Source organism: Antennarius striatus, chromosome 15 (genome assembly GCF_040054535.1).
Source record: "Antennarius striatus isolate MH-2024 chromosome 15, ASM4005453v1, whole genome shotgun sequence".
In the NCBI taxonomy this organism is placed as follows: Eukaryota; Metazoa; Chordata; class Actinopteri; order Lophiiformes; family Antennariidae; genus Antennarius; species Antennarius striatus.
This window is the reverse complement of record NC_090790.1, coordinates 13,306,122-13,322,734: the sequence shown is the minus strand read 5'-3', so window position 1 is coordinate 13,322,734 and position 16,613 is coordinate 13,306,122. Positions and strand designations below refer to the sequence as shown.

Here is a 16,613-nt window from a genome sequence, read left to right as displayed (position 1 = left end):
TTGTCTGAACATGCAACTGGATCATTGAAAGACGTCCCAGTCTGACCAGTCACCATTGACTTTGCTGCCCTCTGGTGGTTGTTATTTCTCAGATACTGTATGTCTTTTCTACGTAGGCTGTAACAAAAAACAATTAATTCGGGGTTTTATCAAGCTGATTTAATTTCTTTACTGAACATATAACGATCCAAAACTATATTAGAAACAGTTCTGGATCAACCAGTGACTGGTGATAACAATGTCATATTTATCTAAAAAAAAACCATTCAATTTTTTAAAAAATCAGTCAAAAAATTCTGTTATGATCGACATAAAGAATTTGAATCAAACAGTGAAAATAAAAATCAAAACCTACTGATACAAAAGCAAATAGAATAAATAGCAGAGGAGTCTGAACATAACTGCACAGACTAACTGCTGCCGATCATATTTACAACAGAAAAGTCATCTCTTCCTGGCGTTTTTCCAACATGCTTATGGTCCTTTATTTGTGTGGCGGAGGGCGTGGCCTGTCAGTGCAATATGGTGATGCTGCGATCAGTCACTGCACACGCCGGAAGCAGCGGCGCATCAAAGCGATGGGTGATGGAGTACAGAATGGTACTGGAGTCCAGCTCATAAAACATCAGTGTCTGACTTGGCCAATCCAGTAGCAGTCCGATCTTCTGGGGTCTCTTCACAATCTGCAGGGGCACGTTCCTCCCTTCGTGACAGAAGGAGTAAACCCCGTCGTAATGGGACAGCACCCAGGACTGACTGTTAAATCCCAGGCGGGCCTCGTTCCCGGAGCCTTTGCGCTCCAGGGAGGCGTAGCAGACCCCAACCTTAAAGGCAGCACTCTGGCCGACGTCCACCGCCCAGCTGTGAGTGCCAGAAGACATAGACAGCAATCCCAGAGCGTTGGGCCAACAGTCGAATCGTGCGGGGTCGTAGGCCACGGACTGGCGAGCTTTTTTGTGAAGGAAGGTCAAAGTGCAGAAGTCGTCAGACAGGGAAAGAAGTGGGCTCACTGTACGTTCATCAAACTTTAAATGAGATGATCCATAAGCTGTGTGATAAAGAAAGAGATGGCTTAAATGTCATAAACCAGCAAGGAAAAAAATTCATCTGGACAAAATTTAATCTGAAGGCTCTGGGTGTGAAAATGATCAAAATCCTGTCTAAAGAAGTAAAAGTATTTGCATATTTATCAATAAATCAAGCAGATTGGATAAGCGTCTACTAACCGTTTGGCCCCAGCAGCACTGCGGTGGCCCACAGACCTCTGAGAAGTTTGCTCTCACTGCATGCTGGGTTGAGGTTGAGCTGTTCCGTATCACAGGGCTCCCCGACTCCCTCTGCCTCCTCCACCCTGACACGTGTGAGCAGAAACACGAAATATTTAAAATAAATAAATAAATAAAAGATCCTCACAAGCAAGTCATGTGATGGAAGATTACCTTTCAGCTATGTCCTGGACAGTCATCTGAAAGACCAGGCAAGGAGACCGTTTAGGATTTTATAAGGATCTGGATACTACTACACCCCCCCCCCACACACACACACACACAACAGAAAGGCCTCTCACCACCAGCTGTGTGTCTGGCATGTGCGTCAGCGTGTGCACCAAGCTTGAACGTGTTTGCGACAGGCTGGCCAGCGCTTGGTTCCAGTGGGCCCTCTGGGTGAGGAGACACTGTTCCACTCGCTCTTCCTCCCGCTGCACTTCCTCCAGGAGACGCTGCTCCTCCTCCTCCAGGGCTTCCCTCGCAGCATTGACCTGAGCCAGCACCTGGTCCCTCGCCCTGTTCGCCGCCGTCTGCACCGAGAAAAGAGAAAACAGATAATATAGGTTTGATGATGCATGGTTTTAAATGAAATCCAACTGTAGTATAAGCAATAGAGCCTTACTATCACTACAATTAATTTTAAATTGTATGTAACTTAAAACCTGTGAAAGACTTAAAACCTGTGTTTTTTTAATCTAGATTTAATTTGACTTTTACAGATACAAGAAGTCCATTTCTATCTCCATTACCATACTTTCACTTTAACTTTAACATCTACTGTTACCGTTCACAAACATGTTCTAAGAGGATAAAATTGTGTCATGGTTTAATATCCGGACATCATTCTCAAATGACTCATTTTACATTAACTCCCCCAAGAAGATATTTTTCCTGTGTAGGCTGGTGTTAGCAGGATGACTCAAAAAAGTATGAGCGGATTTTGAATATAAATTTGCGTAGGGGTGACTAAAGAGCTGATTAATTTATAAGGCGGATCTGGGTCCTGGTGTTCTTTCCAGATGGGACCTGATGCTCTAGCCCGACATCTAGTGGCGTTGACGTCAATTACAGCAACTTTATTTTACTGTGTTCAGAATAATACTGTAATCTATAATAAATTATGAAGAGAACTGTGCTGATTCGGCACAAATTCTAAAGTATGTTTTTACCATTTTAAAGAATCATAATGTGAGGATCAAATTGTCAAAAATGCAAACCATTCCCTTGTTCAGACTTCTCAAACATACAGGTTTTTCTGGGTCTCTCAGTCTGTGAACTAATTTTAAACTTAATATTTGTGGACTTGGAAAAGCTAGTGTGACCAAAGAAGTAAAACTGAGCATGCCTCTTTAGGCATAGATAAATTCTCACGGCGTCTAGCTATGAGGAAACAGGCAAGAAGTTTGTTCTGTTCAGTTGATAGATTGATTAGTTAATGAACGGAAAACATTCTTTCACACAGCCCTCGGTTAAAAATATTCACACCCAGGACCCAGTTAGTCACCTAAACCCCCAAACACTTGTCCTCAAAGCATTGTGAACACTGTTGGCTCTTGTGTGGAGGTTGTGCTCCTGTGATCACTAGTGTGTGGAGGAGTGTGGGGGGGGGGGGTGCACATCAGTGTTTTGGTTTTCCTCACCTGAAGCTTTTGTTCTTTGACTGTCAACGTCTGGTCTATAAACTTCTCGATCCTCAGTGCCTGCAGCTGTATTTTTTCACACACATCCACCAGTTGGTTCTAAACACACACACACACACACACACACACACACACACACACAGAGGTGGAAACACAACAAGAAAATCCTGTCTTGTCAAATACCAATCAGTGCATCGGGTAGAAAAACCTCATCCAAAACTGAAGCACACCCAAAGGAAGAATTATGAAGCAGACATCTTCCATCGCCTCAGCAAAGAGACTGGTTGAAAAAGGAAATAACCCATTCCAATTATGTTCTAAATCATTTTGTTTTTAAAGCTGACGGATGATTTTTTCCCACGTATGTCCGATCAATTATGTTTTAAGACACAGCAGTCTCCAATCACACAAAGTGAAAAGCGTTCCGATCCTGTGGGTGTACTCAGTTAGTAACATTTACCCGGCGACCCAGATCTCAAGGTGTATGATCACCACCAAAACTCTCCAGCTTCTTCTACATTTAAATAAAAACAGCTGTTTGTGGAAGTGTCTCGGCTTCCACGGACGGATCCACGCACACTCACCCTGACCGCGGCTACCCTGGCGGCCAGTGGGGTCACGGAGTGTCCGCGGCAGGAACCCGCCGTGAAGCACTGGGAGCAGATGCTTTTCTGGTCGGTCCCGCAGAACCAGTCCAGCTCGGACTCATGCTCGGCACAGAGTTCACCACCGACGGAGAAGATCCCAGACTCGGCGTCGGTGGTGGTCTCAGTCGGTGACGTCATTGCCGCGGTGTCCTCCCCCACCTGCCGCTGCTTCACGCCGCCGCTGAACACCGAAAAAATCGGCTGATCAAGATCCTGATCTCTGGACCCCCCAGAGTTTACGGTCCCCCCCGGTTTGGATATGGGGGGAGAGGATATCAGATCGCACGGAATGAACTCCTCCGTCATGACGCGAGAAGGCGACAGGTGCACCGGCCGAGCGGGTGTCGCTACTCTTGGTACAACGCAGTAATACAGGTGGAACAGGTGAGCGGAACACGGAAGTGATTCGGCCGACAGAGGTCACCAGAGGTCATACTTGACAGGAAAAGAAGAGTCAGCTCTTTCTGTTTACAGTGTTTGAACAGGGCGTCAAGACTACAAGTGAACTATCATGGTCATATTTTTTATCATATCATATTTTATTTATTTTTTTCGTTTGCCAAACTTCAAACTAAAAAGTTTAAAGTAGGTTCTGGATCACTTTTTCTACTTTTATAGTTCACATTTTGCCAAGAAAAAAAAATATTTTGTTGATAATTTAGAAATTGTTGATTCTTTATGTTAGGAGTATGTTTCTAGGGTAATGGAATTAACAAGGATATTACATATGGTGGAATGAGGCAGATCCAGGTTAAGTGATGCGATCATGGTGACATGTTGATGGAATAACTGATCAGATGCAGGATCTCTACACTTTTGGTGTTGGATATTTGGAGGGAGATTCTACCAAACAGTTCTTACTGGAGTATTGTCAGGACTGGGATTCCGTCCATGTAGAGACATCTTCTCTAGCTTCTGGTTTCTCATGGCATGATTTGAAATCATATTTACCGTAAGTTTACTAAACACAGAACATTTTTTGGGGGGGAGTGTAATTAAATTTTACGGGGTGGATGGGTGGGATACTTATATGTTTTCATCATATGAATCACCTGAGTGTAACCATGGATCAGAGGTGCAACCACACCTCAGACACAGCTCTGTTTTGCAATCCAGTAAAACCCAATGTCTGGAAAAGCCCTCCCAAATAGCGACTGATAATCTGTCCTTTACATGTAGGGTAGGTCTAATGTAGCTGCATGGCTTATCCTTTAATCTATATAATATATATCCTCTGTACATTACTGTATCCTATAGAATGATATGAAGAGATCTGTAAATACTGGGAGTAACTTCATATATAGACATACATACATACATACATACATACATACATACATACATACATACATACATACATACATACATACATACATACATACATACATACATTCAGTGTGTGTGTGTATATATATAATATATATAATATATATATACAGTATTTACCTATACATATACACGTATGCGTGTTACATATCTTGTAAACTATGTATCCTTTTACATGTACTTTCATACCAAACATAATGGTAAAGATTAGTCATTTAAAATTAGTAGGATGATTATTTTTTGTATTTCCATATCAACAGCTCTGCTGAACTTCCCCTCAATAGAAGTTAAATTTTGTTGGTTGGCTCAGGTTGAGTTTTACTTTATTTTCCAAAAAAGTATCCCATAACTGTAACCATAGCTACTTTCTGACAGTCACACAACAGTGCAAAATAAATTGCCATTTCTGTGACCCCATTGGTGTGTTGCACCAGCTCACAATGTCGCAGCGCCACTTAGGAGTGACGTACAAGGCAATACCAGGCATAAAAGTTGATGCAGTTCACAACCTTTCCAATTTACACGTCGTCTCCTGTGCCTGTTTTTCAAATAACAGACTTTCTGTTGCCACGGCATTGTTTAATCCCCCTGGATAGGTCACACCTGAAAATGTTACTACAGTGTCGCACCCATTCTGCAACGCCATGGCAATACTGTTATACAGACGCCTTTTTTGGCGCTGTTGCTCCCTCCCAAGTACAACAAGCGCGTAATAAAGCGGAAACAACCTATCACAACTTCATTGTGCTCAAATAGCTGTTATGTTAGAAGAAAGGTCTGACGACAGCTGACAAAGTTTTTCAGGTGATTGAAGGTCCATTTGTTCTGTAGGTTAAAGGTGATACTGATGCTGCTTCTGTGTTTCGCCATTACTCTTGAGGTGCTTTGCATTGTGGGTGTGTAGAGCAGTGTCTGGCAGATCTTCGTGTGTACATTTCCAGGTGGACTGTCATCCATTACAGGAATGAGGAAAATAAACATGGCTCTATTTTTTCGGCGCACTCTATCCAAGGTTATAGTTCACTGACACAAAAACAAAAAGTGGGTTCTTGCGAGTTGTTACCCTCATTGTTAAAAAACATGTCATGATCCACCATTATCTGATTGGTGACTTGGTGCACTTTCGTCTCTTTTCCTCATCACTATTTAGAATAATAACCCTGGCTCTTCTTTTGACCTACTTTAAAGATTTAATTATTTTTTTTCACAGTTTTATGTATGTATGTACACACACACGCACACCCACTTCACACTCAGTACTCCACTCCATACTGAATTTATAGCAACAGATTAAAGTTAGAAGTGGGAATTTCTTCTTGCTTATCATATCAGTGGATCATGAGAGGTAATGTCTTCATTTTTTATGCAAACCATGATGAAACTTTAATTAGTATTTTCTTGCTATTTTTCACCAAAATGTTTATGAGGTAATAAATGGATTATTAGTATAAACAGAATCTGTTTCAATCCTGGGGGATATAAACATCATATAACATTCATCTATGATTTACTATATTCCAATAATTACTTCTTATACTTAAAGATTGGTTGATGTTAGTTTATTGGACTAAAGTGAAGGAACAGGCAACCTGGAGGAATATGTTTTGAGTCTGTGCTAGTGACAATATTCCCTTTAAGGACATTCATCTTTAAATATACCATATCATTATTAATCAAATCAAATGAAAATGTATTTGTATATCCCAAATTCACAAGAAACAATTTGCCTCTGAGGACTTTACAATCTCAGTTCAGAGTTACACCCCTACCTTAGACCCTGTAGGGGAGGAAAAACTCCATAAAAAGTTATACTAGGAAAAAAAGAAGAAACCTCTGAGCGACCCACAAATGAAAGATCTCTCTTTCTAGGATAGGTAAATGTGCAATAGATGTTAAAATACAGAACACAACTAGAACCAAGGCAGTCACAGACTGCAACATCCCGCGACATCCCTGAATCCAAAATTTTACCCTGGCCTCCTTTCCTAGGTCAAAAGATCAAAGCTAGTGCTCTGACTTACTGTCATTGATCAAAGCACTAGCTTTGATCTATGGTCTTACTCACACTGGCCTTCTCCCTTGTCTTTCTATCTTATCCAGTTCCTTAGTATACAAAAGTTTAAATTTGACCATGACCTAATTTTCTCAAAGTCAATGTCATCATCTCATTTTCATCCCCTTTGCCGCCCTGACTAATGTGCTTTTTGTTTCATCTTTCTATCTGCAACGGTTGCAAAGATATTTGGTGGACATACAAATGGATGAACGAACACAAACACTAAAAATTGCAATACATTACCGCTTAGAAGCAGGATGTAATAATCTTGACAGATGATCAAAGTCCATGGTGGTTGAACTGATATTGGGAGCATGCCCTCGATGATCTTTATAGATGATATCCTGGAACCAAATGTTAAACCAGGTCAGATTACTAGCCTCTTGTTTGTCTAGTTGTGACCCAAGCACATGTTCACATTTTCGCTGGATAGCATGTCACTAGCGGAACCGTCACACCCACAACACAAGGAAGCTGAAAGATTAAGTCAGAAGATCTCAAGAGAGGCCTCTCCCCAGGGTGACTTGACACAAACATCATGGCAAGAACTGAGAGAATACAAGTAGACAGAGAAAGAGATACAGGAGTAGAGGGACTCAGCATGCCATGAGAAGTCCTCAAGGATAATCTATAGCAGCGTAACTATATGGGCCAGCCTGTGTTGGCTCTAACTGCCAGCTTTATCAAAAAGGATACTTTTAGACCTACTCTTAAATGCCGAGAGGGAGTCTTCCCTACAGACTTGAAATGGGAGGTTGATCCAGAGACTAGGGGCCTGATAACAGAAAGCTCTACCCGTCAGATTACATTTTTGATGTATGATTTATAAAGTGGGTTTTTTTTAGCGAGTCCGAGACTGAAGTGGTTAATTTCGGAAAGACTGGGCTTATCTAAAGGATCTTTTACTCAAGTAAGACAAGGCACACATTACTCCTGCAGTAATAAAACAAAAAAAATCCCCCAATAAAATCAAAACCATGAAACAATTAAATCTGCAATTTATCTGGTTCGTAATTCTTTAGAAAAATTATTTAAATTCCAACCATTGGCCATTTATCATATAAATGCCAGCATGTCATAGTAACGTGACTTAGAATTAATGTTTTGTTTATTTTGTGATTCTGTGGAATAAATATACACATAAGTTGAATTTGTCAACTATTGTAAGTGATGAAAAGTGAAAGTATCAACACATCAAAAAAATCTATTTAACTGATCTGTTTTGACTAGTTTAATCCTTTCTCTCTTGATTTTATTAGGATCAGATAATTTTTTGCTGTTTCTATCCCAGTGTCATGAAGCATGAGTTTACCATTGCTGCTTGAATTTATCAAAAAAATTGTATAAAAGGATGCTCAATTTAATGCTGAAAAGGTTTTGAAATGTAGGCCCTTTTCAATGTGAAAATTTATTTTAGATTATTTCAGTAAAATTATCCCAGACGACCATGAAGTATTTCGCGCGAAAATGGCTGGAAGTGGTCACGAGAATGTGATGACGTAAAATGTAACGCAGGCGGCCTTAGAAGTGTCATTTTCCATTGGGCAACGTGACCAGGCGCCCGGAACTAAAAAAGACTTGACGTGCAATGTGATTGGACGGTCTGTTTCGTGCTCGTGTCGCTCCGCCCCCATCCCCTCCCTCGGCTGTCCTGCGCCAGCGACGGTGTCTCACCGAAGCTGTGGTGCTGCCGAATTGACTGTCAGCCAGGGCCAGTACCCGCAGCCAAATTGGCATCGCAGCGGGGCTGAGGGGTTGCCCCGGCGAGTTGTACACCCGAATACCGGTGAGGTTGGATTTTGCGCCGCTGTCTGTCACCAACGCCTGTCTTCCTGATGTCGGATTTCAAGCTCGGGATCGTGAGGCTCGGCCGTGTGGCCGGAAAGGTGAGTTGGATCTTACGGCTACCATGTGCGGCCGGAGAAAGGCCCGTTTGGGCTCTAAATACGATGGAAAATCGGCTTGGTGGTGATTAAATTGTGCTAATCAAACTCATTAACCCTTATCATTGTTTAGCCAATGCGGGAATAGTTGAGTTTGATCGATTCTGGCTGTATTAGGAGGGATTAGTGACGCCGGCCGTGTCGAGCCAGTCTGTTCTTCGGTAAACTGCCAGCACAGTCTAGCGATGAAGCTAACGCTAACTAGCATATAGACGCTTTCGTTAGCTAGCAGCTAACGTACAGACCGGAGCCTAACAGGTACACACATGGGCTCTGTTGAGTTGCTACCGGTTTCAGGTCATGTTGATATTGAGGAAACTTTTTTCTTCTTCTCAGCGGTGTGTTTTTAAGGGTCGTCGCCACGGATAGCAGTGCCAGGCTAGCTACATGATCTGGATTACACGGTTAAGTGTCTGCTAATGAGGAAGCCATTGTCATGCTCCATCAACTGGATTTTTTGTGCAACATAACAAAGTACCAAAAAGACAGACCAGTACAAAAAAATGTTGTTGTTTTTGGCTTGGGTTACGTAAGAGTCTTCAAATAGATGCGATGTGAGCTTGAACGCTGGTTCCAGGAATGCTCCCTGGTGACTCGTCTCTCAAGACACTCATTCTATGCAAATGTCTCGTTTTGTTGGGCTGTGATGAATCAGCTGACCTCACGCTAAATGGCATGCGTCCCTGGGCTTCAATCAGTCATCAAAACGACATTCTCACCAAGTCACTCCTCTGATTATCTGAACAATAGTATGGAAACAGAGGTGGTCACGTTTTGAGCTTCTCTTGTTTAGATGTATTGTTTTTACCCACGATGCTTTGCTCAGTGTTGTGCGTGGGGTGACTGATGGTATCTAATCATGCCTGCATTTGTGAACTGATGCTGATTGAGCTCAGGGATTTTTTTTACATTGTTACCAGAAGGGACACCTAATGTCAAAGTTCTGAACGTTTATGCCTACAAAGAACATGTTTTTCACGTCTGTCAAATCAAAATGTGCAGTGGGGAAATCAAAACTAAACACTGGTTTTATCATTTGGGAACTTTGCAGGGTCCATAAACGTTTCATTTTTTCAGGAGAAGCTTTATTTGGCATTCCAAGGCCGTACAAATTAGTTACAATTTTCCCATTGTTAACTTTGGACATTATTTTAGTGGCAACGTGACTGCTTATTCCCACATTACTAACATCAAAGTTCTGGGTAGCGATCACTATATAGAGTGAACAAGCATCTTCTGCTCATATTTGGATGCTATCACCATTGTCTGGTTATTGTATCTATTTGATGCTGGATATAGTGATTAGTGTGGAAATGTTTCCTCTCACAGTGTTTCGTGAGTGCGTGCAGGTTTTAAATGCACATTGTTTTGGTACTTGCAGGGCTCTGCTTTCATAGATTCCCTCTGGATTTCTTCATAATTGCTCCCAAAATGTTGATTTCAGTCTTGACTAAAGGAGATTATGATACAGTAGCTGCTTCTCATAAGACTTAATGAGGTTGCTGACATTAAAGCATTCTGTCTCTGATTCCAGACAAAATATACGCTGATCGATGAGCAGGACATCCCGCTTGTGGAAAACTATGCGTTTGAGGTAAAATGCAAGTCCCAACTGTAAATACTGATCATGACAAGTATCGTTGCTGTTCCCTTTTATTTCTGATGCCACCATTAAACTGTCATGTTATCCATGTCCAGGCACGTATGGAGGTAGATGCGGATGGCAATGGAGCAAAGATTTTTGCCTATGCTTTTGATATCGGTAAAGGCCGCTGGGCTGGAAGGCCTTTGCATGAGCTACTCTGGTAAGTGACTTATTGACTACATCCAGTGTTGAATAAACATCTCATTTCTCTTAGGGCCTCCACAGATAAGACCCTTCATAATATTGATTGTCATCAAACCAAAGTTTCTGAAAGGGGCCGGAGAAATGTGTCAGGGAGATGTACAGGATGCGTTGCTTTTTCCGCTTCTGTATCTTGCAAATTTTATTTTCCAACTGACTCATGATCTGGGTTTGTATGTTCACAAAGGGAGAAGCACAGAGGAGGCATTGCTCCTAGTTTTCAAGTCATCCATATCAACTCTGTGACAGTAGACAACCGACTAGACAACCTGCGACTGGTACCTGTAGGCTGGAGCCCGAAGCCGGAGGACGTTTCCAGCAAACAGAGGTATGAACAAAATGTAACGGGGCTGAATTATGATTCTGTTGTTTTATAGCAGAGTAACAGGTAAAAGACAGATGAAATGCAAAAGGACAGAGTGAGGGTTATAATGTTGTGGGAGAGATAGAAAGTTAAATTAATGTTGTTTTACTGCTTAAAGTCCTATTTGAAACATTTCTTGGAGAGTATAGTTGAATATTTGTCGATGGACCTAATATTCCCTTAATATTCTTCTACACTATCCAGAGAGCAGTCTCTGTACTGGCTGGCCATTCAACAGGTCCCGGCTGATCCTGTGGAGGAGCAGTATCTAGAACTGAGCCGTACTCGCTACTACAACGCTAACGGGGAGCTGGTGGAGGAAGAGGAGTGCTCCTGCACCTACTATGAGTGTCATTATCCTCCATGTTCACTCATCGAGAGGAGGGTACGTGTATAACCCCTAGAACTCATTTTTTCTCATTGCAATCAGCAGATTTGTTCTCTACAGTCGCTGTCCTTAAACTGTTACCCGAAGTTTAAAGCGGTGGTGTGCTTTGTTTGTTTCACAGCTCCGGGAGTTCAACATCTGTGGTCGATGTCAGGTGGCGCGTTACTGCGGTTCCCAATGCCAGCAGAGAGACTGGCCCGCCCACAAGAAGCAGTGTCGCGAGCGCAAGCGGGTCCTTGCCCTGGAGTCGGAGCCCGAGCGATGATCTGCCCTCCTCATCCTCGCCTGGGAGAAGAAGGGGAGGAGGGGGAGGGAGGTTAGACTTATCAGAAGGAAGTGGAGATGGTGTGAAAAATAAGGGGGAAATCGCTGACAAGAGACTAACGATAGAGGACAGTCTTTGTTGCTTGATTGTTTGATGGATTTGGAGGAGGGGGGGTAAAGCCAAGACATCTGCCACTTCCCAGAACTGGTGAATCTCCATAGCTCGCTTTTCATGTGGATGACAGAAAGGTATTATTATTATTATTATTGTTGTTTTTGTTATTTTCTTTATTTTTCTCGAGGAGTGAGACCCTCAAGCTCTACCTGCTGCTATAGTTTTGTATGTATGTGGGGGGAAAAGTTGTCTTGTTGATGAACTGGAAGAGCTTCTTTGGACCACATTAAGGACAGTCATCATCATCCACTTGTGATCCTCCTGTCAGCCGACTGCTGAGGTGGTGTCTGACCCGGGGCCTGCAGTACCCATCATTCAGCTGGTTCAATTTGATATGGACCTTTTCACTGTATTGTATTTTTTTTATTTTTACCTATGGTGCACATGATTGCTGTCTTCATGGTCATCAACACCTCGGCCACCTCCCCGTCTGTAGTACTGCCCCACACAGCCAACCGAGACATAATCAGGTTTTGCTGATTGAATCACACTACCAGGACAGACTGTGTGTGTGTGTGTGTGTGTGTGTGTGTGTGTGTGTGTGTGTGTGTGTGTGTGTGTGTGTGTGTGTGTGTGTGTGTGTGTGTGTTTGTGCTGCCAACGTGTGCTGAAGGACATTTAGGGTCAACATGGATAACAGGCAGGGTTAATGTATGTCTTATCGTCTTAAAGGGGCCATTAAGTTTGACGTTTAAACATCAGTTTGTGGGGTAGATATTTTTACTATTTCTCAATAAACTGGCTGCCAAATAAAGGCTTTTTTTTTTTCTCTCGATCTGTGAATTCTTTAGTAAACTGATCTGACTCGAAAAGACAAGGTACGAAGTCTTATTTTCCTATAGTAGCTGGATTTATTAAGATTTTAAAGCAGCCATTAATATTTCCAGTAAAAATCTGGGCGTTATTGGTACTTTGACAGTTTTTTTTTTCATGATACAACTGAAACAACATCTCAAAATTCTCCTTCTACCAGTCATATTTTTGATTATTAAAAGTCAACAAAAGAAAAGCTACCGATGTTTCTGACCTGTATTTTATGCTCTTTCACCTGGTGTTGAACCATCCACTCATGCAGAGTACTGGTCTTTAGTTTTTAACAGACACCTGTATTTTTGCATCTAAAGAGTTAATGTGTATATGTATTCGGGGGAGAGGAAGGTTGACCTGAGGATTTTCTTTTCTGAAGAAATTGTCAATGGAGTATATTTATTTTAAACATTTGATTGTGAAATGTTTTTTTCCTTTTTATGTCTGGGTGACATTTAAAGGCAAGTGTGAGAAAAAATGGACAAAATGGGACCTTTTACGTCACATTTTTTTGAATGCTGGGGGGTGGGTGAGGGGAGGGGGCATCCACAACAAATGAGTCATCCATCCTGGGGAAAAAACACCCCATTATTACTTAAATCTTAATGTGAGAGACATCCGGGAGTGTAGAAACTTGAATTTGCCACTTTACACATATTTAGGTAATTTTATTATAGAGAAATGTTTTATTTTTTTTAGACACAGCAGTCCTAGTGAAATTGTTCTGTGTCGACTTAATCCTCAGACGTCTGCCTTCCAAGTATTACCTACAATGCACACCTGCTTGTTGTGTCCTCTTGTGTTTTAGATGAGGAGTCCGGACACTTGGCATGTGATTTACAGACATACATGCGACTCCTGGATTTATTTTCTATCTTGTGTGTAAACAGGTTCTCAACACTGCACTAAAATTTGGCTCCCATATTGGTGTATTTGTCATGGATGGGTTGGTGGGAGGGGTGTGATTTGGAGTGTACAGATTGTATCTGAATTCTTTTTGTTTTGTAAGAATATAAACATTAATCACTTAGAAATAAAGAGCTACATTGAGTGAAAAGGAGTCCGGTTGGGGAATAACTTGACGGTTGCTTTTCCAGTGTAAAATGATAAAATAAATAAAATGAACTTCATTTGTGGGAGTTAGCTGGAGTTGTTTTTGTTTTTTTTAGTTTTTAAAATTCATGAAATAAAATACAAAGTATCTGAAGTTCATGAGTTCCTCTTTTCCCCGTTTTTAAAGGAGTATCAGAAGACAAATAGCAAACAAAATACTTGATTGTAGCACAAAATTATATCCCCCACGAGTATTCCATCCATTAATGGATAGAATAAATTCTTTGCATAGATGAGGTTTGTAGTGAAGTATGCAACAGGGGAGGTCATCTGCTGTGGGAACCTTGATACTTAATCTGCCACCAGGTTCAGTCTGATTAAAACCTTTGATTTGATGGTGAAATGCATTTTTTTTTGCCTAGACACGTGAATTCTGATATTGCTGTGGTTAAAACTAATTTTGCTATCCACTTTGTGGACTGGTGTTTCTATGATTTCAGAGAATTTATCAATGGCAAGTCCTCTGTTACAGTGGAAATGGTCGTCATGAAGAGGGTTTGACCTTCATGCTTGGACTCTCGTGTGTGTGCATGCATTAATGCAAACCAAATCGTGCCTCTTTTTAACTTGTGGCTTTCTCATTTGCATCTCTGGTCTATTCTTTTTTGACCTGTGTAACAAGTAACAGATGTCCCACTACCCCGCTGGAGGTCTGGTAACTTTAGCCTCTTGTGTCTCAGAAGTATTTGGATTCTCTCCATCTGCCCCTTCATTTTAACTCATCCCCAAGCTTTTGATGCAACTTTTTGCTTCGGTGTGGCCATTGTGTCAAAGTTTACAGAGGTCAACAGGCAAGCATTAAACAGATACAAAGTGAGGGTAGTACGATGACTTTCTTTAGGAATGAAACTTTTCAGATTAATATACTTAAAGGGTGATAAATTCACTCTTTAACTGTGTTTAAGTGTGAATATCACTATTGTGTTTTACAATTACCATTGGCAAGGTATGTGAGTTGAAATCTTAAAGTTAGATTATCAAGGTCCATGAGTCATATTATGAGGGGTTATGACTTTGAGTGGATCTGGATATGACCTGGTTGTCTAATTTTTTTAACATTGCAAGATGAGGCTTTTTTCAACAAAGTTTTTAACAAACTTCTTGATGGATTGCCATCAAACTGTATGGTAGGGTGTGTTTGGAGGAATGGCTCCACTGACTTCCCGTCTGCTGCCCTCCTTTGACAAGAAGCTGCAGTACCACCTCCTCCCCGTTAGATGTCAGTGTTTAAACGGACAGCTGCTCCTCTTAATTTATAAGAGCTTCCTTCGCAGAGCGGAAGTTTTCCTGTAACACTAGGGTAATGATATGTATACACTAGTATGAGCTAAAACTTTCAAGGTTTTAACCTCTTACTTCACTATAAATAAATAAATAATGGTCAATCTGGGGATTAGAAGAGTAGACGATGAGGTAGCAGCGAAACATCCGGTTTGTTTTTCTATTTCTTCCTTTTTTTTCTTTCTCCAGAGGGCATTGACAGTCGAATGAATCAACTGCTAAACGCATGTGAACGTATGTAATGTTAAAATAGAATATTTTGAATGGTTTATTAAGAGCTGTCGCCTTCTCACCTTTAGGGTTTAGGGAGATACGCCGCCTGCCAGTCCCACGCCTTCATGAAGGGGACTGGGACCTTTGCACTTGGTGGGTAATATATTGTTTCTAGTAATTTCCACTAACATGCAATTTATTGTCATTTATTTAATTATATAATCACTACTTAATTATTAGATACTGATAATCTGCGTAACTAATTCACAGATTAAACAGTAATATAATCCATGCACCACTGGAGAGAGCTGCATTTTCAAAATGTTTCTGTCATGGATGCAGCAATTATTTTTCTTTTATTCACGATGAAGGGTGGTGTAATATTAGAGATTTATTATATTTTGATAGTTGAAAATACACATACACATTAATTTTAATTAGAAAAACTGAACAGCCTTAAACTTATTTGAATAATCACTCCCACAATCAACAATGTCTTGACACTTGCTGGCTCTTTTTGAAGCGAAACAAAAAATTTATAATCAGAATATTAGGATTGCTAGCAAGGAGATTCCCCACTTGAACCCCCCCCCCCCCACAAGGTTATTCAGATGAAAATGCTGTAAACGACTTGTGATCTTGTGGTAATGTACACTTGTGATGGATATAGAAATTGTATTAGCCACAGAAATGTTGAATATTTAACATCATAATTTCTGCTGGATTTGTCATAGAGATGTGTGCTTTACTGATTTCACAGGTGCTGTCGTTTTATTTGGTTTTCAGAAGGTTCTCCAGAGGAAGCTTCCCTATCCGCTCCAGTGGAACATTCTCATTTCAGTTGGTGGGCAATGAAAAAAATGCTTTCTACAGTAATGCAGGATGTTAGAAATGAATCTGATTAGCCTCTGGTTTTCTAACCTCTCTTGTCTCTCAGTGGGCTCGTCATTTGGAAGTTATGCAGTTACTCGCTGGGAAACACAGAAATGCTCAGACCTTTGGTTGTTGTTAGAAACAGGAAAAGTCCCCGACAGATTGCCACCACAGGGTGAGAGCAGTGTCTGAAGACACACACTTCTATTATTACTTTTTTCCTTTTACTCAGTACTGCAACTGTACAAAAAAGCAAATCAAAATCCCCCTCAGGGATCAATAAAGTATTCTAATTCTGGTTCTGATTCTAATTTTCATTGTTGACACATATCTCACCCTCTTTTGATCTACAGACATAATGAACGTAACAGATGAACACAGTTTTACTAAAATACTGCATGTTCACCTG

The 16,613-nt window shown here is 41.1% G+C and overlaps 3 protein-coding genes across 4 annotated transcripts in view; 2 read left to right on the top strand and 1 right to left on the bottom strand.

Annotated features, from left to right (window-relative positions):
- Window positions 1-153: 153 nt before the first annotated feature.
- Window positions 154-3,977, bottom strand: bspry (B-box and SPRY domain containing). 2 transcript variants are annotated; one of them, XM_068335517.1, is made up of 6 exons: window positions 3,493-3,977; window positions 2,909-3,007; window positions 1,568-1,798; window positions 1,440-1,465; window positions 1,227-1,351; window positions 154-949 (listed from the first exon to the last, which is right to left on the bottom strand). In XM_068335517.1, the coding sequence occupies exons 1-6, from the start codon at window positions 3,859-3,861 to the stop codon at window positions 513-515; spliced, it is 1,287 nt and encodes a 428-aa protein (XP_068191618.1). In that variant the 5' UTR covers window positions 3,862-3,977; the 3' UTR covers window positions 154-512. The 2 variants fall into 2 exon arrangements, with proteins under 2 accessions (XP_068191618.1, XP_068191617.1); XM_068335516.1 differs by having other exon boundaries at window positions 213-1,048; window positions 3,493-3,972.
- Window positions 3,978-8,593: 4,616 nt separating this feature from the next.
- zmynd19 (zinc finger, MYND-type containing 19) lies at window positions 8,594-13,646 on the top strand. The gene is made up of 6 exons (XM_068335525.1): window positions 8,594-8,823; window positions 10,415-10,474; window positions 10,579-10,685; window positions 10,914-11,054; window positions 11,295-11,475; window positions 11,600-13,646. The coding sequence occupies exons 1-6, from the start codon at window positions 8,773-8,775 to the stop codon at window positions 11,741-11,743; spliced, it is 684 nt and encodes a 227-aa protein (XP_068191626.1). The 5' UTR covers window positions 8,594-8,772; the 3' UTR covers window positions 11,744-13,646.
- Window positions 13,647-13,796: 150 nt separating this feature from the next.
- tmem141 (transmembrane protein 141) overlaps window positions 13,797-16,613 on the top strand; it is a 2,916-nt gene continuing 99 nt past the window's right edge. The window contains exons 1-4 of the mRNA XM_068335526.1: window positions 13,797-15,268; window positions 15,418-15,484; window positions 16,092-16,175; window positions 16,269-16,379. Of these exons, the coding sequence (XP_068191627.1) occupies window positions 15,215-15,268; window positions 15,418-15,484; window positions 16,092-16,175; window positions 16,269-16,379 (316 nt within the window). The 5' untranslated portion in view covers window positions 13,797-15,214. The remainder of the gene's footprint in view (window positions 15,269-15,417; window positions 15,485-16,091; window positions 16,176-16,268; window positions 16,380-16,613) is intronic.

Coding starts and splice junctions, on each gene's coding strand:
- bspry (XM_068335516.1), bottom strand. CDS start 3,861: ATGACGGAGGAGTTCATTCCGTGCGATCTGATATCCTCTCCCCCCATA. Junction 1,466..1,567: donor TGCCAGACACACAGCTGGTG/GTGAGAGGCCTT, acceptor CTGGTCTTTCAG/ATGACTGTCCAGGACATAGC. Junction 1,049..1,226: donor AGTGCTGCTGGGGCCAAACG/GTTAGTAGACGC, acceptor TTTATCACACAG/CTTATGGATCATCTCATTTA.
- zmynd19 (XM_068335525.1), top strand. CDS start 8,773: ATGTCGGATTTCAAGCTCGGGATCGTGAGGCTCGGCCGTGTGGCCGGA. Junction 8,824..10,414: donor TCGGCCGTGTGGCCGGAAAG/GTGAGTTGGATC, acceptor CTCTGATTCCAG/ACAAAATATACGCTGATCGA. Junction 11,476..11,599: donor GTTCACTCATCGAGAGGAGG/GTACGTGTATAA, acceptor TTTGTTTCACAG/CTCCGGGAGTTCAACATCTG.